The 27,580-nt window shown below is 44.6% G+C and overlaps 1 protein-coding gene across 1 annotated transcript in view; it reads right to left on the bottom strand.

Moving 5' to 3' along the window:
* The window catches only part of Ttc7b (tetratricopeptide repeat domain 7B), a 211,659-nt gene that overhangs the window by 56,448 nt on the left and 127,631 nt on the right, over positions 1–27,580 (bottom strand). The window contains exons 14-16 of the mRNA XM_042692699.1: positions 21,686–21,758; positions 18,954–19,114; positions 1,629–1,745 (exon numbers count right to left, since the gene is read on the bottom strand). Of these exons, the coding sequence (XP_042548633.1) occupies positions 1,629–1,745; positions 18,954–19,114; positions 21,686–21,758 (351 nt within the window). The remainder of the gene's footprint in view (positions 1–1,628; positions 1,746–18,953; positions 19,115–21,685; positions 21,759–27,580) is intronic.

The following is a 27,580-nucleotide window of genomic DNA, read 5'->3' as shown; positions in this document are numbered from 1 at the left end:
TTGCTAAGTGGGAGGAAATGTGGGGAGGTGGGAGAGGTGTGGAGAACTGAGGGAGAATTGGCAAGGCGAGAGCTGATGGGTTTATTTTCTCCATTGGAAAGGAGAGACAGGCAAAGGGTGTGCTCCAGCATGGAGGCAGCCAGATGCAGTGACTGCTGCATCCAGGGTACCAGGGTACCAGGCAGCCACCCCAAGTCTTGACACTACTGATGGGCTGGGAGTAGGGGCCCTCTGGGGAGATGAATATAGGCAGTTTCCATTTCTGCTTACAGACTTAGACAAAGAGAGACCTCTTCTAAATGAAAATCATCTTTTACTTTTGGATTAAACCTATGAAAGAGAAGTGGCCAGACTCGGGATTACTTGCCTCTCACCAAGAGAAAGGCCAGCCTGGGGCAGCAGGGATGTGGCACAGGTAGTGGCTGTAAAGGGACTCTCGTAAGGGGCTGGCTCTCGTCGGGGCAGGCTGTTCAGCAGGCTTGTTCGCCAGTCTGGGCTTCCTGGCTCATGTCTATCTGACATCAATTTACATCCCCTTCATAGGCCCTGGTTTCAAATACTTGTTTTTTAGTGGCAGAAACTCTCCTCCATTTGCTGCTACCTAACTTGCATCCCATCATTCATCGGGCTGTCTCTGCAGACTACAGCCATCAGCCAACTAGCTTGTATCCTCCCTGGCTGGGTTGGGCAGGTCACACCCTTGGCTCTCACTTCCCATCTGAAAGACATCTTTTCAGGCTTTTGACTCTTCAGAGCACACTATAGTTTATCGGTACATCTCACTGTGAATATACCATAAGATATTCGTGTACATGCACTCAAATCATTGAGTCCATCTTCCTTAACAGGGCAGCAGTCTTGAGCAAATGGGCGTTTGGAGGTCTCTTGGCAGACTGCTGGGGGTTGTCTGGCTGCTCTTCCCCACATCAGCTGATTCTAAAGGGTGGCATCTGACTTCCTGTTGACTAATCTACTCTAGAACTCTGAAGAAGCAGAAGTTAACTTGCACAAAACTGATAGTAAGACAAATGGGTCTGTGTAATATAGCCACAATTGATCTTTACCCGGGATATGGTTGTCATTGCCTAGAGACGGTTTTGCTTCTGTTTGCAAATTTATTTCAGCATTTCTGCCCATGGATATCTATCTAAATTTGTTTCTGAGTGGATCTTAACAGTGTACTTGTTCCTTCATTAGTTAATAAGGCAAATAAGATCTATGATATGTGTTTATCTTATATTAGTCATGGATTTAACTTTGAAAATTGTATATTATGCTAACAACAATTTTCCTTTCCCTTCGTAGGACACAGGCTGTTCTTAAACAGAAGGTGTTCTAAAGAACCCCACTGGAATACATCATTAACTGGGCTATACATAAACTAGAAAGATAGTGAGACTTTTCACAGGAGTTAATGGCTGGTAAAGAGAAATCGGACATTTGTGAACTGAGCCTATGGGTCACACCATAGCAGCAAAAGCAACGCATAGCTGAGAGGCTCCATCAGCCAGTGGGAGAAAAGTTCCTTAAAACATTGTCTGCTACTTGTGGCCACTGGGGGTGCAGGTGGCCCTGATAGGTGGGAACTCAGGTAAATTCCACACAAAAGAGGCACTGCTGGCACTTACCTGGGGTTGGTCAGGTTGTAGCAGGATTTCCATATTTGTAACATGTGCTTACAGGTGAGCAGTGCCTCATCCGGGCCCCGGCAGAGCGACTCCAACTTCACTTTGGAAAACAGTAGTCTGCAGTGAGAGACAAGCAAGAAGTTAACAGCTCAAGCTGAAGTCACCCCGTGAACCAGATGGAGAGGAGAGCTTGGCCCGGGTTGGGCCATGTTCAAATGGAGACACCCATACATGCAGACCAAGGGACGCAGCAGCAGGGCCAAGGATCCTAGAAACCACTGCTCAATAGAGAGCTTTGCATAAGTCTTAGCACAGAGGCAAATGTAAACACAGGATGACGAATTGTGGTCAGGTCAGAAGTACTAGAGTGGCCAATTTTATTCGGAACATGGGGATTTATAAGAGTATGCTTCTTTAGAACAAAGCCAATGTATTCGTAAAGCTTCAAAAGTTTATTAAAAGTGAATCTACATTTATTTACAAAATGACACAGCAGATATGACTCAGTTGATATAAATATCTACAGATAACCTTCTGGAATGATGCTTATGTGGAGAAGCTACAAAAGCCTGCTTGAGGGTGCATCAGGAAAGGGGGCCTCTGGTCCCCCCTAGCCCTGCTATTAGGGGACACATCTGAATTCCCTTCAGGATCACTGAGAGATTGCTTTCCTATTTGTGTTGCCTCTGTCCAGACCTTGTAAGTGCCAACTTAGAACTTTCGCTTATACCCTCAGCCAGATCCCACTACAAATTCTCCTGTTTCTATTTAGATGTCAGCCTATTGATTGTAACTCAGTTCTGTTGGTCCATGGACTCATCACTCCTATCCTCCTAAGAAAATTCTAGAAATTTCTAGAAGGAAATTCTAGAAGGAAACCAGACCCATTTCTTTATGTTTTTCCTATTCCTAGACTTTTTCAACTCCCAGTAATCTTACTCTAAAGACCTCTAACAATCAGTTTCAGTCCCAGCTTGAGAAACAGTAATGATTCCTTACTGCTTTCTTCTCTAGTCCTTCAAGGCTGTCATCTTGCTATCCTATCCTGTGCATGTGTCCTGTCAGACCCATTACTCCTCCCAGCATAAATCACTGCCTCTGTCTGCACTCTACCATTGTATGTGTCACATTCTCAACTGGGATCTCTGCTAGGCCACACTTCTCTCATCTCCTAATCAAATAAGTCTTCCACTAGCCACTTTCACACCTCTATCTCTTTACCTGACATGTCCTTAGCAACTGGAATCTGTTGTTAATAATAATAGATAAAATAATAATAATAATGAGAAGAAATAGTTACATCTTTTTTTTTTTTTTTTTGGTCAGCTGTGGAGCTTGAACTCTGGGCCTGGGCCCTGTCCCTCAGCTCTTCAGCTCAAGGCTAGTTCTGTACTACTTGAGCCACAGCAACCACTTCCGGCTTTTTCTGTGTATGTGGTGCTGAGGAATCGAACCCAGGGCCTCATGCATGCGAGGCAAGCACTCTACCACTGAGCCACCTTCCCAGCCCAAATAGCTATATCTTATCAAGGGCCTCCTATGTGCCAGGCTTGCATGTGGCACTTAAGACACTGTCAGAGTCATCTGTGTAACCACCCTTCTTAGCAGGTGGTGTTTATCACTAAGGCTTTGTGCCAATGCCATCTGATTTCTGGATGGGATCATCTTCAGTAAACGGGTCCCTGACTGCCCTCTCTCTGGCCTCCCTCCACAGCACCTAGGACAGTGCTCTGAGTTCAGTGGGCTTCTTTTTTTTCCTGGTTGGTCCTGGGTCTTGAACTTGGCCTGGGCGTTGTCCCTGAGCTCTTCAGCTCAAGGCTAGGGCTCTACCACTTGAGCCACAGTGCCACTTCCGGTTTTCTGAGTGGTTTATTCAAGATGAAAGTCTCACAGACTTCTCCTGCCTAGGCTGGCTTTGAACCGCAATCCTCAGATCTCAGCCTCCTGAGTAGCTAGGATTACAGGCGTGAGCCACTGGCACCTGACATCATTGGGCCTTGTATCCACATCTGTTCACTGACTACCTTCTCTATAAACCATAGTAAGTCAATACATTGAGAGAAAGAAACAGAGACTGTTAGGTAGATAGGCATAGAAAATGGGTGTACATAACATGTAGCAGACAACAGGTGGCTCATTATGGTCCATAACATGGCTCACCATGGTTCCCATAGTGCCTCAGGCTCCTGCTCAAAATGGCGCTTCTTCCCATAATGCCCTGGGTTTCTGCTTAAAATCCTACATCAAGGGCGCTCAGTGGTAGAATGCTTGCCTTGCATGCATGAGGCCCTGGGTTAGATTCCTTAGCACCACATAAACAGAAAAGGCTGGAAGTGGCGCTGTGGCTCAAGAGGTAGAGTGCTAGCCTTGAGCAAAAAGAAGCATTAGGGACATTGCTAAGGCCCTGAATTCAAGCCCCAGGACTGGCAAAAAACAAAAAAAACCCAAAAATCCTACATTAGTAATGAGGTAATCCTTGATCCTGATCGACCAGACATAACCAACTGGATTTACTTCTACACATGTGCCCAGAGATAAGAGAAACAACAAAAAGAGCCAGAAAGGTGAACACACAAACTATCAAGCAATCAGCAAAAAGACGAGAAAGGAAGGCCACACAAGGGAAGAGATACGGGGTGAGCCCTCTGCTATAACAACTATAACAACTGCCCTCACCGAAGACCATGATGAACTCTTGGTCCTATGGAAAGTCTGTAGTCTATTTTCCATTTCAATGTACTCACTGCTTTACTATACTTCCCTTAATTCTTTACTTGGCAGAGAAACAGACAGCGTCAAAGTGAACTTCCAGTGATGGAACTTAGCCCTACATGATGTAATGCTTTCACCCTAGGTAACAGGGCAGAGCTGAGCCTTCTCCTCTGAAGGAGAAGCAGCAGAACAGACCACTCTGCTTCTGTCTCAGCTTAAGAAGACTCAGTTCCAGCCACTTCCTCCCAAGGGGACCACAGGAAGTCTGCGGGTATGGAGGCAGAACTTAGGCTGATGGGGTGACAGGCCAAGTGATGTGAAGAATGGAGTCCTTGGTGAACAAGCCGGTGAGCATAAAGAATCAGGCTAGATGAGCGGCCAGACTGAGGTCCTGCCCTACAGCATCTAAAGGAGCAGAAATTCCCTGAAGCCTTAGCAAGGATGCCTGCAGGGAGTAACAACCACACAGGGTCTCCCTGGGGGTCGAAAGGGTGTTAAAGGAACTATAAGCTGACTCCTGACAGCGTCTGTCTGTGTTCAGAGATAATTTTCCGCCTAACTCTCCCAGCAAACTCAGGTTAACTGGGAGGTGAGTGACAGGGGCAGGAAAAGTACCAAGTGGTTACCTGTCTGTCTTTGGTAACGATCTATTCAGAAGCATGGCTGCCAAGTAACTATGGCCAAAAGAAATCCCTTAGGACTGTGGGGGCCCAGGAGGTCCCATAGGTGTAGTAGATGGAGAAAGTTTGAACTCCTCGGGCTCAGCCAGGCTCAGAGTAGGGCCATGGAGGTGGTGGGAGGGTTTCCCTGCCCGGTAGGCAGTCTAGAAGCCCTCACAGCAATTAGCACAATTCCTTTCACTGCACCCAGAGTACAAAAGGCCAGAGTGTGTTTCTAAGCTTCAGCTTGGGCTAACAGTTCCCGTGTAAGGATTCTTGACTGGAAAAAGAACTTCTAATTAACATGAAATAACAGCTTTCACACACTTGCCTCAGGAAATGCACTTGAAAAGGTGTGGGCTGGTTTTAAGAGAAGCAGACAGGAAGAACAATGGTAGAATTACTGAGCACAAATGATGGAGAAGGCACTTGGAAGTGAGGCAGGAAGAAGTAGCATGAAAGAGCCTGGCAGAAGGGAGAAGCTGGGAGCCTCGAGCCAGCCCTTGTGCTGCCTGCCTGACATCTTGTGAATACTTGAAGACACGAAGGGAAAGATGGCGTTGCTTTCTCAGCCTCTCCCCAGACCTTAGCTGGTCTATGAGGTGAGAAACAATGCTGAATGCAGGACTGGTGATCGCTGCAGTAAGATCTGCCACAATGGCATTTCGAGGCTCTTGGAAAACATCTGGTGGGCTGGAATGTGAGTTACGTTAGCACGGAAATGCAGGCTACACAAATGCTGACTGGGATGAACCCAGGTGATTGTTACCCAAAGATCTTATTAAAGATGCACTCTAGTGAGGGAACTCTGGGACAAAAACACAATGATGAAAAAGCTTGGGACAAAACCAGCATTCTCCCCATTTTAATATGTCTAATCACCATGCTGATACAGAGAGCAGCAGGGATTGCCTGGTAGGGTGAGCCCACTCATGACTCCAGTCAGAAGGCACGTGCTGGCCGATACTGTCTTCCCACCCCTTACACCTGGCTCTAAGTTCATTAGCCTAAACTTTAAAATACTTTGCTCAGAGACTTGACTATACTAAAACAGTAATCAGATTCCAGTGCTCGTCATGTCAATCAAGCATCATCTACAATGGTCCTTTGTGATCCGCCTCTGTCCACAGGCATGACCACCAAGGAGTTGGTTCCCTGCTCATCCTACAAGCCCCTACCTGAGCTACGGCCATCTTCCCCATGTCTCACATGCCTCTGTGACCCTGGGACTTTGGAGATGCTGCTCCCAATGTCTGGGATGTCTTCTCATCCATTCACTTCTGCCCTTTAAGTACCTACTCATCATCAAGACAGGTCAAATGGCACCTCCTCACTGAAGGAAAGCAGCCTTGAAGGGTCAGAGTAAAACCTCTCAGATGGAAATGCAATTACAAAACACTTGAGAGTTCATAACTACAGAATAACAAGCTCTCAAGTCGGGTAATTCTCACAAAAAGACAAGTAAAATATTAAGAGTAACAATAGTAGCTGCCAGACATTTTAATATTTAATCACTGATTCTTACTGCCACCCTGCAATTAAATTCACACTACTAGGGATTGGCAGAAGAGAGATTTTTAACCCCAAGTCTATCTGACTCCAAGTACTGAACACGAAACATAGGAGAATGAGTTCCAATCTCAGGATACTATTGACACTAATGAAGATGGATAACATGTTCTAATCCACTGCCAAATATTTAAAGCCCTAGGTTAGATGCTGTGCAGACTACAACATGGTATATGGGACCATCTCTGTCTCTCTAAGGACTTCTGGTATAGTCAGTCTATACTGCAGCTCTGAAACTTGGGAGGAGTTGGCCTCTGCTCCTAGAATATCCCATACCAGGTTCTTTAAAGGATAGTGACATTTATGGGTGTGTGATCATGACTTGCCTGTTTTTTTTTTTTTTGGTCCGGTCGTGGGGCCTGAACTCTGGGCCTGGGCGCTGTCCCTCAGCTCTTCAGCTCAAGGCTAGCGCTCTATCTCTTGAGCCATGGCGCCACTTCCAGGTTTTTTCTTTTTGCTTATGTGGTGCTGAGGAATCGAACCCAGGGTCTCATGCATGCAAGGCAAGCGCTCTACCACTGAGCCACCTTCCCAGCCCCATGACTTGCCTTTTATCCCAAAGGATACATCTAAAATTCTTGGTATCCAAAGAATCCAATTCATCCAAGTTTTGCTTTTCAATAACCCTAATAAAGATGTTTTACCACATTTCTAGAATGATTTTTTAATAAAAATTCCAAGATGATTCTGGAAATAATGAACATGTTTAGCTTCATGTAGAGCTTGGAAAGGACCTATAGCCAGCCCAGTGGGGCTCTGAGGATGTGGCATTGTGACTGCTCATTGCTAATTGTAGGAAATGAGTCAAAGTGGCATTTGCCAGGCTAGGTTGATCATCTAGTGGCTATCCCCAGGAAGACATCGTGGCCCCAGAATCTGCCTAACCTACTAGATCCTCATATCTGTACCTGACTCTGTGTGTGTGTGTGTGTGTGTGTGTGTGTGCGTGCGTGCATGTGAGCGCGTGCACGTGCACACATGTGGGCTGGTAGGTGCTTGAACTCAGGGCCTCTTACTCTCACCTGGCTTTTTCAATCAAGACTGTGGCTCTTACCACTTGGAGTTACACCTTCACTTTTAGTTTTTTGCTGGTTCATTGAAGATAAGAGTCTCATAGACTTTTCTACCTGGGCTGGGTTTGAACCTTGATCTTCATATCTCAGCTAGGATTTCAGGAGCAAGCACTTGGCCATACCTAACTCTTGTTGTTCGGCTTCATGTTGGGCTTATTGACAGATTCCAGACTTGGAATATAAAGGGGAAAATGGTGCATATATTTCTAAATTCTGAAATTCAATATGCCTCACACAACTTTCTGATGAAGAGCTATCAATGAAAATGGCTTAGAAGAGTCTGAAGTAATGCTAGAGTTCTAACCCCTCTGAATCATATTTGGCAGTATAAAAAAATGTACCTGTTGAATACATCTCAAAGAAGTCATGGGCACTCGAATACAAACCCTTGTTAATTAGCAGATCTGAGTGCTGCATTCATAGCAGCACATTTAGAAATAAAATCACAGGAACCAAATGAACACTTGTTATTTTGGGCTGCTCTGTGGTGGTGAGCTCTAGGGCTCAGTATGCCAGAGCCCTCCCTCTGTTAGTCTACTGGATATGGGCAGAGATGCAAAGCAGCTGTGCAGAAAAGCCTGTGGGCACTGCCCAAGTGGGGCACTGGCCATGGGGCCCCTAATACTTCCCCCATCTCTCACAGCTAGGGAACTGGCCCACAGAGCTAGAGCAGGGCTGCCTGCCAACCACTTGAAGGAAAGTGAGCATCTGTCACCAGGTAAAAGAAAGATGAGAGGGGGAGGGGGAGGGGGAGGGAAGTATGTTGAAATGGAATTTTAAATAGAGAAGATGGTTTGGCAGCCAATACATCAGAAGGTAAGAGAAATGAAAAGCTATGTGCCAAAAGCATGTGGCGATGAGCAGAGAGATGGAGACTTGAAGCCAGATGAGTCAGCTGGGAACAGACGGTCTGCAAGGGAGGGCAAAGCAGGCCACGTGCAGCCTAGCTCTGCTCTGGGAGGAGTGTGTCTCCAACGCCATCTAGCCAACCCCTCTGAAGGGGACAAGGGATTCTTTCAAGTTCAAACGAAACTTGAAGGAAATTCACCTCATTCACATTTCTGATGGCTTAGTATGTGCTGCTAGGATCCTGACTCTCCTGGCTGAGTTTCTCAGGAAGGTCATCTTAGAAGGAGGCGTGTCTCTGCAAAAATCAAACTGTGCTTGCGGGCTGAGTCACTGTGATGGAAAACCAATGCCATGACAAAGTTCAACAAGGTCTGATCCCTGCCGGGTGAGCCCATGAGTCTGTGGGGCACTGAGTCTGTGTCTCCTAACACAGGAGTCCTCTCCTGGAGTGGAGGACTTGAACACCAGCAACTGCTATGGAAGGAGACGCAGCTAGTCCAGCCCAGGGGAGCCCATCAGCCTTCCTCCCCATCCGGCCTCACTCTCAGTGGGCAGGGGGCTGCACTGTCCCACCCCAGACGCTCAGGTCTACTGGCATGGGAAAGCAAGACCACATTTACACAGCAAAATAGAGCTTCGTGTGGCCAAAGTATGGGAGGTGTTAGCGGAGACGTCTCTTCCTTCAGGGCTTCACAGCCCCTTAGCTGCCCATGGGTGGCTATGCATGAGGTAGAGCTGGGGACATGTGTCTGACTCTGGTGAGCTAAGTGCACCCCTGGGTGACCTAACATTGCCTCCTCTTTGTGATAGGTAGGAACTCCTGCCAGTGCCCATATCGGTTACATTTTGCCTCTCATTTCAGTCAAAGTGTCAACAATCTGGAATACACCCCCATCGTTCTAGCTATATTTTTAGAACAAATAAACAGCTGACATATTTAGCTGGAATAAATCACCTCGAGATACGCCAGTTGGCTTGTTTTGGTTCCTGCCTCAGCTATTGATCTCATTTCCAATTAGCATAGTGGAGCCAGCACCTAAGGGGACAGTGAGTGACTTGGCTAGGTTGGGCTGCCACTTGGAAAGTCACTGCCCATGTCTCAATGGTACATGTGTCACCTGACTAATGGAAGCCACTGTATGCAGTGCTGGGCACAATACAGAGGTCCACAGAGACAGCGCTGCTTCCCGAAGGTGGGGATACCAGGCACTAAGTGGGGACCAAGTGAGAGGGAGGAAAAGAAGCTGCCCTCAGGTTTGGTGAAGGAGCTGGTGAGCCCAAGCCTGTGAGAGAGAACACATGGTCACTTCAGAGCAAAAGAAGCAAAATGGGCAGGAGAAGAAGCAACAGCAGACACACGCCTGGCTACAACCAGCGGCCGAGAGTTTCAACAGCTCATTGCACACACACATTACTCATGTCTGCAGCATGCCAAGCACTGGACTAGGTGCTGGGGACCCAGAGGTTTCCAGGAAATGAGCTGTATGACTTCTGAAGATGACATTCCATACTTGGAATTGTTGAATGACTTCTCTAGGAGAACTTGGAGATCTTGGAAAGAAAAGTATTAAAATAGACTTTCCAGATGCCATGGCTGGAGTCGGGCTTTTGTGTGGGTCTTGTCCCAGTTCCCTTCCTGCCCTAGCATGGCCTCTCCCTGCTGCTTGGCTTTCCAAACCCAGGGAAGCCACCCCGAGCTGCTCACACACTGGCAGGGGGACATTCTCTTGGGCATAATCAGGAGAAAAAAAATACAGAAGAGGGAGTTTTCTGGAAGAGAAGCAGGACACTCCATGAGGACTTTAAGGTGTGCCTAGAACTGACCAGGAGGTAATAAGCAGAAAAGTTTGGGCAATACCCATTCCTACCCAAGGAACAGCAGGACAGCGATCCTCTTATAAACAACTTGACTACAAATACGCGTCTTTACCTCTCCTTTTCCAGTCCTACTCTTGTCTCAGACACTCACTTTTCATTTTCCAAGCCACTTCCCCCTGCCTTTTGGGTATTCTGTCTTGACAAGTGCTAAGCATTCACATTTACTTCAGTTTTGCATGCACAGACTCAGAGCAGCACAGAAAGGTGACACAAACAGGGGTTGTGTGCCAGTGCCATTCCCTTGGCTCAGCAAGTCCATCCGGAAAAAGGCAGGAGAGATCCAGAGCCAGAGGGTTTCCAGGGGAGAAGAGTCCCCAGTAATCTAATTTTAATTTTCTGGGAATACACATCAACAATAAATAAGTTCTTTAAAAAGTAAAAGTAGTGTGTGTGTGTATATATATATATATATATATATATATATGTATATGTATGTATGTATATATGCTATAAAATTTGCATGTCCAGCCCAGTGACCATTGTGCAGTCATTCTGACCACCCATCGCAACTTATTTCACCCATTCAACTCCTTTGTGCATTTTAAAATCAATCTGTTTTCTCCTATTATCGTGGAGGTTGGTTTTAAACAAACCACTGGTACCACCGAATCCTGCTCCGCTTTGGTTTATGGTGCCTTCCAGGCTCTGCCATTCTCTTTTTCCACAGAGCCCCTCCCCACCTTGTTTTCTACAGATTAGCATCCCTGGCCTGGTCCCTGTGACTCATCTCCCCTCTGGGTTCAGTGGATCAAGATTTGTGAGATGAATAGTTTCTTTCCTTGAGGTCCAGCTTTTTATCACATGCAAATTTGATGGGCACATTCATTAATTCATCACTCAGCTCAGGCATCAAAGTAGACCACAACACCTGGCCTCTTAGTAATCACTGACAAAGCATTGCTCAAGACATGTTTCAACTTACATTGAGTTTCTTTGAGAGACTGCGTAAGACAGAGAGAAAGAGATGCTGTCTCACTTGCCAAGTAATGATTAAAAGATGCCACTTGAGGAAAAGATGACCTCACCTACGTTTTCTAGTTTATTGATGAGACGAGTGGGGGAGATAGCATAAAAGACCTGCTTCAATGGACTTAAGCTCCAAGACAGCATTGGTGGTGTCCCCACCACCTACAACGCTGTAGGAACCCAATGCTTCCAAGGCATTAGGAGTTATGAGCACATAAGCCAAGGCCAGAATGCCTGAGTTCAAGTCATGGCTCTGCTGCTTTCTGGGCATGGGATCTTGGGCAAAAGATTTCCTGTGCCTCCACTTTCTCATCTGTAAAATAAGGATGATACTGCTTTGTTCAGATAGTTCTTATTAGGATTAAATTAGTTCTACAAAGTGCCTTTCATAAAGCAGCACATAAATACCAGTGGTTGTTGAATAAATGTGTGTTTACCTGGCCACATCTTGCCTTAGATTTAGTTTCTACCATGTGAAAAGAAACATGGTTGCTAGTGGCGCTGTAGCTCAAGTGGTAGAGCGCTCGCCTTGAGCTGAAGAGCTGAGGGACAGCGCCCAGGCCCCGAGTTCAAGCCCCACGACCGCCAAAAAAAAAAAAAAAAAGAAACATGGTTGCTGACATCTGTTTCTTCATGTATGAGAGCTGAAAAGCACAGACAGGAACATGTTTTAGGAGAGCTGTGTTCCTCCAATCAGGTGGCAGATGATTTGTTTTAGTATCTTCTGCATCATGGTGATGGATCAAAATCACAATTAAAAGAGCTATCCAAATAGGAAAAAGTTAAAAGCTCAGCCAAAAATCTACTGAGACCTGTGCATACCTATAATCCCTGCTACGAAGAAGGTGGTGTAGGTGGATTTGGATTTGGAGACTGTCCCAGGAAAAGATAGACTATCTGAAAAACAAAACATAAACAAAAAGGCTGGGGTTGTGGCTCAAATGGTAGAGTGCTTGCTAGCTTCTGCTAGGTTTAATCCCGAGGCCTGAAACGCACAAACCAACCAAACAATCTATGGGACAATTACATAATCACTGTCTGTCTCAGGGCAAGAAGCGCACAGCCTGATGGCTTCCTTTGGCAGACACTGTAAGGCTTGCTGCATGAGAATACTAACATCTAATAACACTGAAGTCTTGAACGTCACCTGATCCATGTTCCAAAGACAAAAACACCAAGCTGTCACTTCTCATCTTCATCTTTCATCTAAAAACGAATTTCAGTGGCAGAAACCAAGTCTGAGGTTTGATCAAAGCCCTGGCCCACAGTCAGCCTCCCTGTTTATGGGAGACAAGTGCTCCAAACATCACCTGGCACTCACTTCTACCTTGTAGGGCCAATATGGAAAATTACTAAGTAAAATGTATTCATCAAGGGAAGTTTCTGCAAAGCTTCATTTCAGAAGAAGATCAGAGCTCGTATACCAAGTATACCAAACAAAGAATTGATCCGAAACCATGAACATTGTTAAACATAAAAAAATGAATATAAAACCATGAACATTGTTAAACATAAAAAACGAATAAATTGTTAAACTTTACTTAGGGGGATGGGGGAAAGGTACAGCATTACTATTAGTATTCCATGGGCTGACACTAGCTTTTCATTTTTTTCTCCACTGAGAAGGGCAGTAGTTTTAGGAACATAATGACACCACAGACAGGAGATGACAGCTACAAAGTCAACCATGTCATTAATTATATTAAATGTGAATATACCAAACACTTGAGCAGAAGGCAAGACTTTTCAGACTTAAAAAGAAGTAATATTTTAGAACAATAGTGAGAGAGAACTTTCTAGAAATGATAAACAGGATCAATACCACCTGCAGTTTTAAAAACCCAAGCAGGATCTCCCCCTTAGATGGATCATCTGAAAACACAACACACCAGCAATGATGGCAATTAACACAGCCAGAGAGAAAAGACAGATGGCATTATGAATCACAATTAAACAAACAGTTGACTTTTTGATGACTATAAAGAGGAGCAAGATCACTTGGGCTATTATAACAGGTTTGAAGCTAGAATGGTAAATCCACTTTGAAAGCCATTTTTAGACATAAACTGAGGAGGTCTGTAAACAAGAGACCCTCACTATAAGACCCTCACTGAAAGACCTGCAGTAGAGTGCTTTCTAGAATAATCACAAAACATAGCTACTGAAGCAGAATGTTTCTGTATGTAAAGAAAAACATATAGAATAATAACTTACATACATAAAAGGAGGTAGGTTCCTGGTTCCTATGGCTCACACCTATCATCCCAGCTACTCAGGAGGCTGAGATCTGAGGACTGCAATGAGAAGCCAGCATGATACTCTCATCTCCAATTAACCACTAAAAAAGTGGGAAGTGGGCCTCTAGTTCAAGGGGTTAAGCACTAGCCTTGAGCAAAAAAGCTCAGGGATAGTGTCCAGGCCTTGAGTTCAAGCCCCAGAACCAGCATAAAAATAGATAGATAGATAGATAGATAGATAGATAGATAGATAGATAGATAGATGAGAAAGGAGAGGATAAGACAGAAGAAAATGCAGGTTGAAGGCAAAGCTCAAATGAGTAGAGCTGTATAATCAGCTCAGTATTGACAAAAAAGAAATAAACCAAGTGTTACAGCTAAGACTGCCAATGGGAGTTAAAAATCAGCTATAAATAGTGAGCAATATATCAAACACACATACATATGAATAGGTATAAAAATTCAAAAAGAGTAGAAGATAGTCCAAGACTATAAATACACTTAGGCATCCATATATATAGACATGTGTATGTGAATGTGGACTAAACTGAAGCAAAATATCATTATACCTTAACATCTTAATGACAAAGGGTTGACTATACTAGGGACATAGAGCAGTGCTAAAGTTATATGCACGTAATAGCCTGGCTTGAAAACACACAAAGCAAAAACTGCCTGAAATATATGGTGAAAAAGGCTATGATGCCATCCTAGAAGAATACTTCAATATACGTCCTCTTGGTAATTGATCCATTACCTGGACCACAAAATCAGAATAACAGGATCTGACTAGTATGGATTATAGCAAAATATGTATAAAATGAGGCTCAACAAATGCAGAAAGCATTCTTTTTAAGCACACAAGGAATATTTACAAAAAGTGACCTCATGCTGAGCCATAAACCAAGTTCAACACATTTCAAAGCTATGTGATTACAGTACTGAAATACAATTCAAAGACTTTAAAAGCCCATAATAAAGTTCAGCTGCAAAAATCTTAAAAATTGAACTTATAAAAACACAATTCTAAAGAAACTAATAGGCCAATGAGAACAATGGGCATATTGAAAGTATTAAGAACTGAACAATAATAAAAATTTCACATATTGAAAAACGTGTAGATTACAGCTTAATTAATGTTTAAAGGGAAATTCTTAGTCTTAAATATTTAGATCTGAGGCAAAGAAAGGCCAAATATTAATAAACTAAACATGCAGGACAATCCCAAAGAAAATGGAAGACAGAAAATAATCAACAGAAATTAATAAAAAGAAAGTCAACCAACAATTGCAGTGATTAAAAAAAAAGCTACTTGTTCTTTGAAAAGATGAGAGTAACAAGTAAGTATCTAGCAGACAGCCCAACGAAATCATGTCAGGAATGAAAAAGAAGACAACTATAGCTATTGTAGATAAGGCAATAAGTAAATAAAAACCAGTAAGAGCAATTTCATGCAACAAGTTTAAAATTTAGATGATGTAGACGTTTGTTGAATGTATACTTTATAGATTTCCTCATAGTATACTACCTCATAAAATAAGGAATAGAAAGTTCATAGAAGTAGAAAACTTCCTATAATCATTTCTTTTAAGAAGCAGCGGAAATATCATAGGAAAACAAAAAGATTAGCCACATATACTTTTATGGGTGAATTCTACTTAAAATTAATATTCAAGGAACAAATGGTGCTAAAACACACACACACACACACACACACACACACACACGCACGCGCACACACACACACACACACACCCTACTCCAAATCATTTTATAAGGCTAGTCTAAGCTAAATGTTAAAAGCTAACAAGGGTATAAGGACAAAGAAAACCTTTCTAAGCCTATGTTGCATACAAACATAAAGTTTTTTAAAAAATATTAGTAAAGAGAGCTGGGCACCAGTGTCTCAGGAGACCCCTTCTCAACTGAGAACTAGACACAGTGGCACATGCCCGTTATTCTAGCTAGGTCAGGAAACCTTAAGTAGGCAGATCATGGGTATGGTGGCATTCATCTTTGGTCTCAGCCACTCTCAGGAGGCAGAGGTTCCAGAGGAGTCCAGCAAAGTTTGTGTGGGACTATCTAAAGAACAAAGTTAAACCCAAAGGGTTGAGGCCTGGCTTGTTGGCAATCCCCCGCAGAATTCCCACCTTCCCCCAGGCAGTGAACTTATAAAGAGAAAAGCTTATGCTGGCTCATGGTTCCGGAGGTTCCAGTCCAAGGTTGAGTAGGCCCATCATTCTAGGACCCCTGACAAGAGCAGCACAGCATGATGGGATCTCAGAGTAGAGTAAAACACTCACCTCATGAACCAGGAAGTGAAAGAAGGAAACAAAACTAGGGATGAGCAGGGTCACTCTCCCCTTCTCCCCACCCTAAGCAAAACAAGAGGATGAGTAGATCACCCCTGTCCTCCCCAGTGACCTTAGGACTCCCACTAGGCTCCACCACTCTGGGCCTTTGAAGGTCAGTCATCCAAACCAAAGCAGAGGCTGTATGGTGTGGATAAGGTTCAAGTATGTCCCTCAGAGTTCATGTGCTGGAAGCATACATGGTCTTCAGTGAGGCGATGTGGAGGGGACGGGGCCTTGGGTAAGGTAACGGGACTCTGGGAGTTTTGCCTCTGAGGTAACGGATGAATTCTTGTGGGCTCTCAGTTCTCCCAAGAATGGGCTATTACAAAGGAGCAAGGCTAGCTCCTCCCACTCTCGGGCTTCCTGTCTCACGGGTGACCTCTCCTTCTGGCTTGAGTTCCCTCCAGGATGACATCTGCCCTGCTTGATGTGATAAAGCCAAGGGGGCCCTCACCAGAGCTGAATGTGGCACCATGCTCTGGAACCTCCAGTTGTGATCTAAATAAACCTCCTTTCTCTGCCCATGCGAACCCACCTTCAGATGTTTTGTTATAGCAACAGAAAACAGATGAATACAGATGGGGAATGCTGGAAGATCGGCTGTTCTCCTAAGAGCCTTCAGCTGTCCTACTTGGCAACTGGTCAAGAGATGAACACGCCGACCCTAACTGGGAAGGATTTTCACTTCCAAGGAGCAACTCCTGATGAGCCATCCCCTGGTGAGCTGGCTCTGCGGGAGGCAGACAGCACGGCCTGGCAGGGACGGTGCCCACTCAATTTTGTTTAGGTTGCCATTGAAGTGTTTTACCCAGGTCAGGATCCACTAACGACACATGGCCTCAACTTTTAATAAGTATGCTTGGGAAGAAGCTTCCCATCACAAAGGAAGAAACAGATATTTTAAAATCCAAGCAGTCTCGGCTGGTCTCAGACCTGCTGCCATATGCTTTTGCTTTTTCCAGCTTACGGCTTAACATTAAAATAACAGGCCTGCATTCCTCAAATATCTCCACTGCTGTTCCTTCTGCGGACTACTTGAAAAGGCTGTCAGCTGCTGTCACTCCGAGGTACTCACATACCAGTCACCACTGTTTACTGCCTATCGGCTGCGGTGGCTGCTAGTCTAATGAACTCATCGTGACACTGTAGGCTGTGGAAACAGCAACCACACACTGGAGTCCAACATCGAATGCACACACCTGGGCACATGTGGGCCAGAGGTGGGAAGCAATGGTACTTGATAAATACAGAGAAGAGAAACTGAGTTAATTACATTAGGCTGTACTTTCCTATATCAGGATGGGGAAAGGCCTGATTTTTTTTTTGTAGGACTGGAACTTGAACTCAGGACCCTGTATTCTTCACTTTGCTTTCTTGCTCATGATTGGCATTATACTACTTGAGAAAGACCTCCAGTCTGATATTTTGCTGGTTACTTAGAGATGGAATCTCATTAACTTTTCTTTTCTTTTTTCTTTCTTTTTTTTTTTTTTTTTGGTCAGTCATGGGGCTTGAATTCTGGGCTTGGGTGCTGTCCCTTAGCTCTTCAACTCAAGGCTAGCACTCTACTACTTGAGCCACAGCACCACTTCAGTATTCTGTTGGCTAATTGGTGATAAGAGTCTCACAGACTATCCTGCCTGGGCTGGCTTTGAACTGTGATCCTCAGATCTCAGCCTCCTGAGTTCATTAACGTTTCTACCTGGGCTGGCTTTAAACATTGATTCTCTAGGTCTCAGCCTCCTGAGTAGGTAGAATTGCAGGTGTGAGCCACTGGCACCCAGCAAGAACAGATTTTTTTTTTAAAGAAGTTAATTTAGCCATTTTAAGGTTGTATGGGTCAAACATCTTGGAATAAAATACAGAATTAGGTGCACAAAAGATTAAGTTAGAGATCTGCCAAAGTAAACACTGCAGCAGAGTTCTGTAATTCATGCTGCATCAAGAGCTGAGCCTACAACAGAAATCTCCAGTCAAGAAGTTTCATAACAAGAATTTCTTGATGGGGAGAGAAATGTCCTTTTCACTTGAAGACAAAGAAATGTCTGTGATGAAAATGTGTGAACCGATTTTCCATGGAGAGCTGCTGAAAAGCACTGATTAAAAACACAGTGAGGTAAAGAGGTGGAGAAATCCAGCCAAAGCTGACCCACTTACAGGCTGCCGCTGCAATCACTTCTGAGAGCGAAAGAGGCCACCAGAGCCACCTTCTACATTCCTTCCTATCTCCCCTCGCCCCAAGGCCCCAAGCTGCCCCTCCCCATCTCTGGCTCTCTAGAACCACCTAGACAATTCGAACCTTCCAGCCTGCAGGAGGCGTTACTATTTCTGGCCACTGTGTGCTGGTTACTAAGCTACCATTGAGGACAGCGATGGTAACCCAGTAGCCGAAGGGAACGCTTTACACAAAGCCTAACCATCAGGCATGGATTCCAAATGCACGGGTTCAATAAACGTGTGAGTCAGAGGAAAGATGTGAAGACAAATAGGCAATTCAAGCATATGACAATTCTTAGAGCATGTACAAATATTGATTGACTTATATTTAAGGAATGCTAGTTCCTAGAGAATAAAAGTAAGGTTCAAAAGGTGGACTCAAGCTGCCCACGGTAACAGGACACGCAGGCAACACGGAGATGCTTCCCAAATTCCAGCCGCTGAAGTTTGACAGCATTTTTGCCACCTCCAAGTATATTAGAATTTGTACTGACTTCATATTTTTCTTCAAATTGATTAAGGTTCTTAGTCTCCCCCGGATCAAAATCTCAAATTGACAGACATGTTTCTTCCCTCCCCTCACATATGCATTAAAAGATGTATCTGTCTAAAATCATCCTGTGTTCTCCAAAGGTACATGCCAGGAACGAACGGAAGCAGTTTAGCTAGTGAATCATTAAAAAAAAAAAAAAGACAGGGTAAAGGAGATTCTGTGTTATTTCAGAATGCTCATAAAAGCTTACATTAGACAGGCTGGGAGAAGGAGCAGGGAAGAAGTGCACTTAATAACTTCTGAGTGAGGATCACTTACATAAAATTTTCTGGATATTCGCTCAGGGCCATGTCGATGATGTTGAGGGCGTCGTGGTAATGCTTTTGTGCTGACAGGAGGAGGGCAAGGAGGTGCAGGCTGTTGGCATCATCGCCTTGAAGCTGGAGAGCTTGGCGGACGTACCCTAGAGCCTCAGGTATCTAGTTTAGAGCAAAATCAAAGGGTGCTTTTAAACACACACACACACACACACACACACACACACACACACACACACAATCATACCACAAAGAAGGTACTGTCTCTGTAAAGGCCAATAGTTATTTTGTATTGTGTCACATCCACATTTTAAGCCAGACCTTCACAGCAACCCCCGGATAGAAATAGATGCTCACTTCCAGCCAGAGGACAGATGAAGCTATATCAAAGAACCTTTTCTCTACATAACTGCCAATTCCCAATCTCTTAAATAAACACTTTCTCCTTCCTCCCCCTAAATGCACCTCCTTTTGATTATGTTCTTTACAATTTCACTGTCAATAGACACAATTATCTGTGGTTCTTTGTGGAATTAAAGTACCTTGCTGAACTGTTTTTTTAAAGGTATTTCAGAAATTAAAGTCATGAAAACCTTGAATAGAGCTTTCCAAATGATCAGATGTTTGAATCTCTGTTGGACATGAAGGAAATACACACACACACAAACTCTATACATTTCCAAAGTTGGACCCCAAATAACTGGATCCCAAGATACAAATGATAACGCCACAGTCAAAGTGGCATTACAAAGTAGCATTGTATCCGAATTTAAATGGGACCAGAAACAACTTTAATCTTTACATGCAACAGCTGCACAGAATGTTCTTCAAAGCCGCCCATCACAGAGTTGATAAAATGCATACACAGCGGCTATTTGAATAACCTAGATTCCACATAGCTTTAACAGCAACCAAGGGAAACAGAGCTGGGAACAGAAGCATTCTGCCACATCTACTCCAGAGACTCCGACCCTCTGGACTCAGATTCCAGCCTCCGTGGGGCTTCCTTACAGCTGGCCTGCTTCTCTTCAAAGCCTCAGTAATTTCAGTTCCTGGTTGAAGTCAAACCGTTCGATTTTTCTCCTTGAGCTTTTGTTCTACGTGGATTTACTTGTAAGTGTTGGTGCTGGAGGCTCTGAAAGCCAGCCAGAACCATGGCTGTCACAGCTGGCAGGGAGATCAGCTCTTCCTACCCTTTATTTGCAGGGAAGATGGGAAAGTACTGAGAGGTGAAATGACTTGAGGATGGTCATCCAGCTGCCATGTGACCAAAACTAAGTTACTCTAGATCGCCTGATTTCTTCTACCCCTTTCTCCCAACCAGATGGCTGTGGCTCTAAATTGGACAGGAGGGTCACAACTGTTTGCTGAGCACTCTGGCATTTCTCCATCATGTGCCCTAAGCCTTCAGTTGGATCCACAAGACCCCATCTATTTATCACTCGCCAGGGTGACAGCCTATTGTGGGATTAGGACTCAGTGTGTGGCCGTGGGAGGGTCAAATGGCAGGCTGGCCTCATAGGGCTGACCTGCACGGATGGCTAGTGTAAGCAGGGACAAACTGACCCACAATACAAAATGATGGCTGTAGGCAACTTGACAGACTTCAAAGTTGACTCTCATTCACTAGTCTTACTGGGTGCCAAGTGACAGAGGAAGGCAATGGCTATGCCAGATGTGGGTGCCTGACCTCCTGCAGCCTCAAGAGCTGAGCAAGAAATACAGGCTATCAGGGGAGGAGGCATTGAGGAGAAGGTGGGAGGAGCTCCAGCCAAGGGGAGACCAGATGGTCAGAGCTCAGCCCATGTCTGCTCCAACAGCAGCTGCTGGCCAATCCAACTGTGAGCCACATCAGGCCAGGTGAGAGGACCTTTACAGGGCAAGCAGCTTTGTCTCTTCCATCCCCAGGTTGCCAATAGGAGCCATTTCTCAACACCATCCCTGGGCGACAGAGTTAGATGCGTGGTTGAGCCTGGCCCGCTGGGGAGCTGACCTCTGATTCACAATCCCTCCCTCCTCCTCCGTCCCCACCCCCAGCCCACCAACAGCAGCACTCGGGAATCCACTGTGGTCACCGCCAGGGTCCAGCATCTGGTGGACAAGCAGGTATGTGACTGGAATCCCCTGGGAGAGGACAGGAGGGGTATGAGAATGTCACAGGCAGCTTTAGCTCTCTTTGGGAAGCGAAGTTTATGCCACACCCACCAAGGAGAACTCTGGTCAGTCTCCTACTGTGAGTAACCACAGGTTGTCATGATTCATATGCTCCATGCATTTTAACAGACCCAACAGCTTTGTTAATGCCTGATGGCGTCTTCCTGTCGATCATGAATACCCTACCCTAGGACAGCCAGGCCACACCAGTGACTACATCCTCACCCTGCCACTCAACAGTGGGCTTTGCTATCTCATTCCTGTTAGCAAGGGACCAGTTCTGTAAGGACTCTTGATGTCAAGGTGTATGTCATTGTTGCACATCCCAAGTTGTCATCTGAGCCTAGGCTGGATTATCCAGATTTGTGGATTTCATCTCTAAGAACAGAACCTAGCAGTTTGGGGTCTTCACAGTTGATGCTCAAACTGACCCAAAGCCCAAGCTCTTCTTTAAGAGGACCTGGGGATTCTCAGGGGGTCCCGCTTCAAGTCAGCCTCAGGTACAGGAAGGCCATCTACTGCCTCAGAGATGCTGAAGGAATTGGACGGAGAGATGGTGTACACTGTAGAGACACTGACCTGTCTGGAGATGGCGAGCTGCAGAGCCAGGTAGAAAGCTGCTTGGTGATCTGTGGGAGACAGGCTGTGGGCCCTGAAAAAGTATTGATGGTCATTAGTAAACGGGAGAGGCCCCTTTCATTTCCCTATTGAACATTTCCTTCTCTTCTGCATTTTGATGCTATACCTTATTATCTAGCTTAGCTCTGCAATGTTTCACTGACTCCTACTTCCTCCCCTGCTAACAAATGGAATGCATTTTCCCCCGACCGCTGTCCACAGAAGCATGTTTCTGGGTTTTGTCTTCCAGTCATTACAGAAGGGCCGGGAGGTACAGAATGCTAGGCAGGAGAGGGCCATGTGCCACACTTGGCCAAGGTTGCATGTGCCATTGGCCAGAGATGGCTGCTTTGGGTATGTCCGGCTTGGCCTTAATACCACCTTCATTCACATTTCTGGATTTCAGAGAAACCATGTGAAAAATCAAATATCTGGATTGGCTTAGAAAATGAAACAGAAGGGGAAAAGAAATTCACTCTTTTGAAGTTTCTACTAAATTCTATGTAGTTGCCTCTTGGGGTCCACATAACTGTGCTATGTGAGATGACGTGGTTCACCAGGCTTGCTTCCATGAACTGGCCTCTGACACCGGATGTACGGAGGCTGTCCTGGTATCTAATGAGCTGTAAAGCTATCTTTTCTGCTTTTATGAGGAAGGCAACTGTAGTTCGCTATAGGCAAATCTACATGTGACCAGTTCAAGACATGTTTCTGTGTTTAACAGTCTAAGGGGTGGGGGCAGGGAGAAAAACAAACTTCCTTCCCTCACATGGGACCAACCATAGCAGACTAATTATGAATGGTGGAACTCAGATAGTAAACAAACCATCACACTGTTCTGTCAACATTCTGTGATTAAAGGAGGATCTTCCACCAGCAGAAAGCAAATCCAAGATAAAACAGAAAGCCAAATCATTATGGATTCAACGGCATAAACCTGCCAAGGCTGGCTTTCTATAGAAATAAGGCCTTTTAATTAACCATCTGTCTGCCACGTGGAGAGGCATAAAGAGAAGTGCTAGGTATGTGCTGTCAGGACAATATGTCACATCTATGAATTTGGGGCACTGTTTGGGCAAATATGGTAGCTTGTGTGCAACACCGTCTTCTTACTAATCTTAAGAGCCTAGCAGTCTCCCATCTTCAAGAATCCTCACCAGCAACCTGTGTCTTAAGACACAGCCTTGGGAGGGTTCTCATCTGGACATAAGGAGTGAAGGCTGTGAACTAACCTGTGTTGCCTTTACCATGTCTTCCTTCTACCAAAGCCCAGACTGCACACTCCAGATTGTATAGCTTTACAAGTATGGCTTTTCCATGCCATTTGTACATGAAAGAATTTTTCCCCTTTGGCATTCATAAGGAAGATTAAAATGGCATGGTTTCTGTCTTTCCTAATTATTCCGAGGAAATCATTACAAAATTGATTATGAAGAGGCTTTGAATTATGTAAGATTATTTTATCTCATCTTCCTTCAGAAATAATATAAAACCAAGTTTCAACAGCCCTCACAGAGAATTTGTCAGAGCTGTAATTTTCTCAGCCCAGTTCCTATTTTTCACAAATGAAGTTAAATCATGGTTGCCTCTACACAATGCCAACCGAGTGAGAAGCTGGCAATGGTCTGAAGACTTCGGCGTGGATAATGGTAGCTCTGTCAAAGGCCCCGCCCTGCTCTCATCAGATGACTGCGAACTGTTGGCCACAGCTGTGTGAAAGGAACAAACCAGAAGCACTAGCAAGCAGGGGTGCGTGCCTATCTGCATCTGATCACACAAGATAAAATTTACAGAAATGAACTCCGGAAAATGGAAAGAAGAGTTTTTTTTCTTTTTTTTTGCTGCTTTTGTTTCTTTTCTTGTGTTCTGTTTATTCACTTATATCTTTGGGAAGGTGGGGGGGCACAGAAATGGTGGGACGAAGAAGGAACAAATGCAGCAGTGGTGCTAACTAGACACTATGTTGAAAATGAACTATACAACGATGGCTGGGGATGGGAGGGGAAAAACTGGGGTAGTATATTGTCCCCAAAGAAATGTACGCTTTTATCTGACTTATGTAACTATAACCCCTATGGGGTGTCATCTTTACAATAGCAATAAAATTTTTTTCAAAAAGAATTTCCAACTTGGCTATCAATGAAAACCTAACTACCAAGTTTCTAGTGGGATCTGCTTTAAACACACACAGTTTAAATACCTTCCTCGGAAATTCTGGCCAATGGATCAAACTGTCTACTTCAGCCTAAGAAAGGAGAATGGGAGTAAGGAGACGGTCAAATGATATGAGAACCAGTGCAGTGCATTCCTTCTATGTAGGCTGCTGGACACTTTAGCCTCTGGGCTTCCCCCTTTGATGTGCCCCCTGCTAACCTGCTCCACAGAAACCATCAAGCTGTGCAAATCAAGCCCGCTGAGCTCTGCCAGGGGATTGAAAGCAGCCCCCACAACCCATCCCCAGGCAGGGAACACCTGCCCTGGCTGCTACAAGACACCCAGAGACCCAGGGAGGCTCACAAAGCACTTCCACTGTTAAAGCACTTCCCCATTCATGAGTCCAAGTTCTCTGCCACCGCTGCCCATGCCACCTACTCACCTGACCTTCCACATCATGCAGTGCCTACTGTTAGGTTAGGCTGCGGAGCCTGGACATCAATAATATCAATCCCCTCACCAGAGGGGAAGATCAAATATGATCGAGGACCATGGGAGCAGTGTCCAGTGGTGCTGTTGGAGCATGGACTGCCTAGACCACCTGGCTGGCCCCCAGCATGCTGTGAGAACCCAGAGGGCTCCCCAGTTCCAGCTCCAGCACTCTCTAGTGCTGAACCAAGACTACAAAGAAGGCTGATGAGCACACTTAACCCTGGTCTTTAAGACACATACCTTGGAACAATAAGAGCTATGATGCAATTATCTACTGTCAAGCACCTTGCCCAAGAACACTCAGCAAAAGAGGTATAGCCAGATATGGAATGGGGGAATGTGTGCTGCCAAGGTCTGGTCTCTACACAATCACCTTGTTGCCTTTTTTATTTTTTCCCTCTGTTGTGGGGCTTGAACTCTGGGCCTGGGTACTGTTCCTGAGCTCTTCAGCTCAAGGCTAGTGCTTTACCACTTGAGCCACAGCACCACTTCTGGCTTTTTCTGCTTATGTGACGCTGAGGAATCGAACCTAGGGCCTCATGCATGCAAGGCAAGCACTCTACCACTGAGCCACCTTCCCAGCCCCACCCAGTTGCCTTCTGTAGCCAATGCTCTTGAAGTCTCTGTCATTCTTGATTACTGTGGACATAGAATTAGTAAACTAAGAAAAAAATGTGTGTAACTGGGTAACTCTGGGATCTCCCAGTAGTTACATACCTAGAGCACCCAAGTTGGTGTGCCCAGGATATCCCTGGCTTCAGTACTAAAAGTCCTATGTTCTGGAAAATGCTAAGAATGTCTCCAATAAATCAGAATGGATTTACACTAGCTACACACAACATGCCACAGTTAAGGTCAAGTCAGGACGCTGTAGGAAAACCGAGTGGGGTTATATACTGTACCACAGCATTTGACTAGCACAAACAAACTTGGGCCTCCTCTCCCATAGGGAGCAGCCCTGGCTCTCTGTCTTTGTGGGTCAGGGCACTGAAACATGCTCTCCACATCCCCACAATTGCTCTTCTCAGCAGGACGTGAGAGCCCCCAGAAGCAGCAATGCATAACATTGCAAATAATAAATATTATGTTTTGTGTAGAGCCAGTGAATTGATGGAGCTACTCGGGCTAAGTTTCTCAGTGTAAGAATTGTCTCATGATTACAATGTAGCTCCACTATTTGAAGATCTTAAAACATCACTCTTGAATCTTCCAAGGAGAAACATATATCTGATTTCTGGCTCTAGTAATAATTAAGAGCTATTTGCTGTATCTGCAACTCCATCTCTTGTAAAATTATATTCCTTTTCTTCTTCTTCTTTTTTTTTTTCGGGCACATGCGTGGTGGAACTAGAGGAGTTTGAACTCAGAACCTGTGTGCTGTCCCTTAGCTTTTTGCTCAAGGCTAGCATTCTACCACTTGAGACACAGCTTCATTTTCTGCTTTTTGCTAGTTAATTGAACATAAGAGTCTCATGAACTTTGCTGCCAGGCTGGCTTCAGACCATGATCCTCAGATCTCATTCTCCTGAGTAGATATATAGGTGTGAGCCACTGATACCTGGCTTTTTTTAAACAAAAATATAAATAGAATTATGCGCAAAATACATATAATACATAGTGGAAAAAGTACTTCTTATCCAAGTGGTTTTAAATTACTTCTTTACATGTAAGAAATAATACAAAACATTCTTATTTCCTTAAAAATCTTTCCTTTAAAGGTTTTAATGGGACTCCAACTATTGACTTTTCACACTAGTCAATGTGTACTTGAACCAAAATTTTATCCCTTTGAAAACATTCTATATTTCACACAAATACTAATTTAGGTTAGACTTCACAATAGTTAGGTTAGTAGGGTTTTATTACTCTTTATTCCCATATGAACTAAAATTTTTACATCTCTTTGAATTAAAGCCTAAGCAGAAAAGGAACAAAAATGAATTCAGGCCAAGGAACGGCAGTTACATAACGTAGAGTTATCCTGGCAGCTCCGGGCAGACCACCATAGGGGCTGTTTTTAGAGACCCAGTAAGATGTGATGATATAAGAGAAACGAAGCAGATGTAATGGCCACTTTCTTAGGCATTCATGTGTGGGCTTTACAAACTAGGACTGGAGAATCTAAAACCTGAAATCATTTGAAATGGAAATGCTCTCCACGCCGTGCTGAAGAATACCAACAAAAGCTTAGCACAGAGACAGGAGATCTGTTTGCAGATGACAACTGGTACTTTCTGTCATTAAGCAGATGGAGCCTGGCAAAGTAAAGCAGCCATCGGCAGGCCTGCTAGGAAGCAGGAAGGAATGAGATGAAAATGCTGCAGCCTCGCTGAAAGCAAATGATAATGACCTTTACGGAAAAAGCACAGGGACGCCATGACCCACCTGGGGGCCACCCTGGCTCTCACACAGGTGTTTGGCAGGGGAGGGTCTCATGAAAAATCCAAAGAAGTAACTGTCGAACATAATTCTAAGAAATCAGTGTAAACCTAGATGTCTTTAAGTTCACAAGATCATTTCCAATTCTAGATTTGAACTATGCATTCTGGCAGCAATCCATTTTAGGGATTTGTTATATCTATAATAGCAGTAAAATTAGAGGCGTGGGACCATGGCTCAAGAGGTAGAGCCCCTGCCTATTAAACACAAGGCCCTGAGTTTAATCTCTAGTTCCACCAACAATGTAGGACAGTAGGTACAAGAAAATCTAGGTTAGAGTCAGGATATCTTGATGCTGCGGTGTCTTCAATCATATGGTAGTGACTTTTACAATCTTTGCAACTCAGTCTCATACTGCAATGACATAACTATTGGTCTACACACCTTAGTGCGCAGGGACATGAGAGGACACCAGGAGACACTCGACATTAGGAGCCCCAAGTTCACTGTCCTAATCACTAGGCATTAGGGAGCAAAGTGGGGAATGGAGCCTGGGGCTCCCTGGGCTGGTTTGTTTGTTATTGCTTTCCCCCTGGTAAAGAGATGGTCATTTTACTTATTATTATTTTTACAATTATATTTTTTATTATCTTTACACAGTGATACAAAGAAAGGGGTTCAGTTCAGCCTGTCAGTTTATGAGGACAATGCACCAGGATCAGTGTCACCCCTTTATCATTCTCCCCCTCCTTTCCCAATCCCACCCATCCCCTCAGTTTTTCTTGTTCCATTTCGCATATATACATTGAGTATTATGACTGCATTTTTCCA

Source organism: Dipodomys spectabilis, unplaced genomic scaffold (genome assembly GCF_019054845.1).
Source record: "Dipodomys spectabilis isolate Male_0828 unplaced genomic scaffold, ASM1905484v1 ptg000157l, whole genome shotgun sequence".
Taxonomy (NCBI): domain Eukaryota; kingdom Metazoa; phylum Chordata; class Mammalia; order Rodentia; family Heteromyidae; genus Dipodomys; species Dipodomys spectabilis.
Note: the sequence above shows the minus strand (reverse complement) of the source record. Positions and strands in the feature narration are given on the sequence as shown.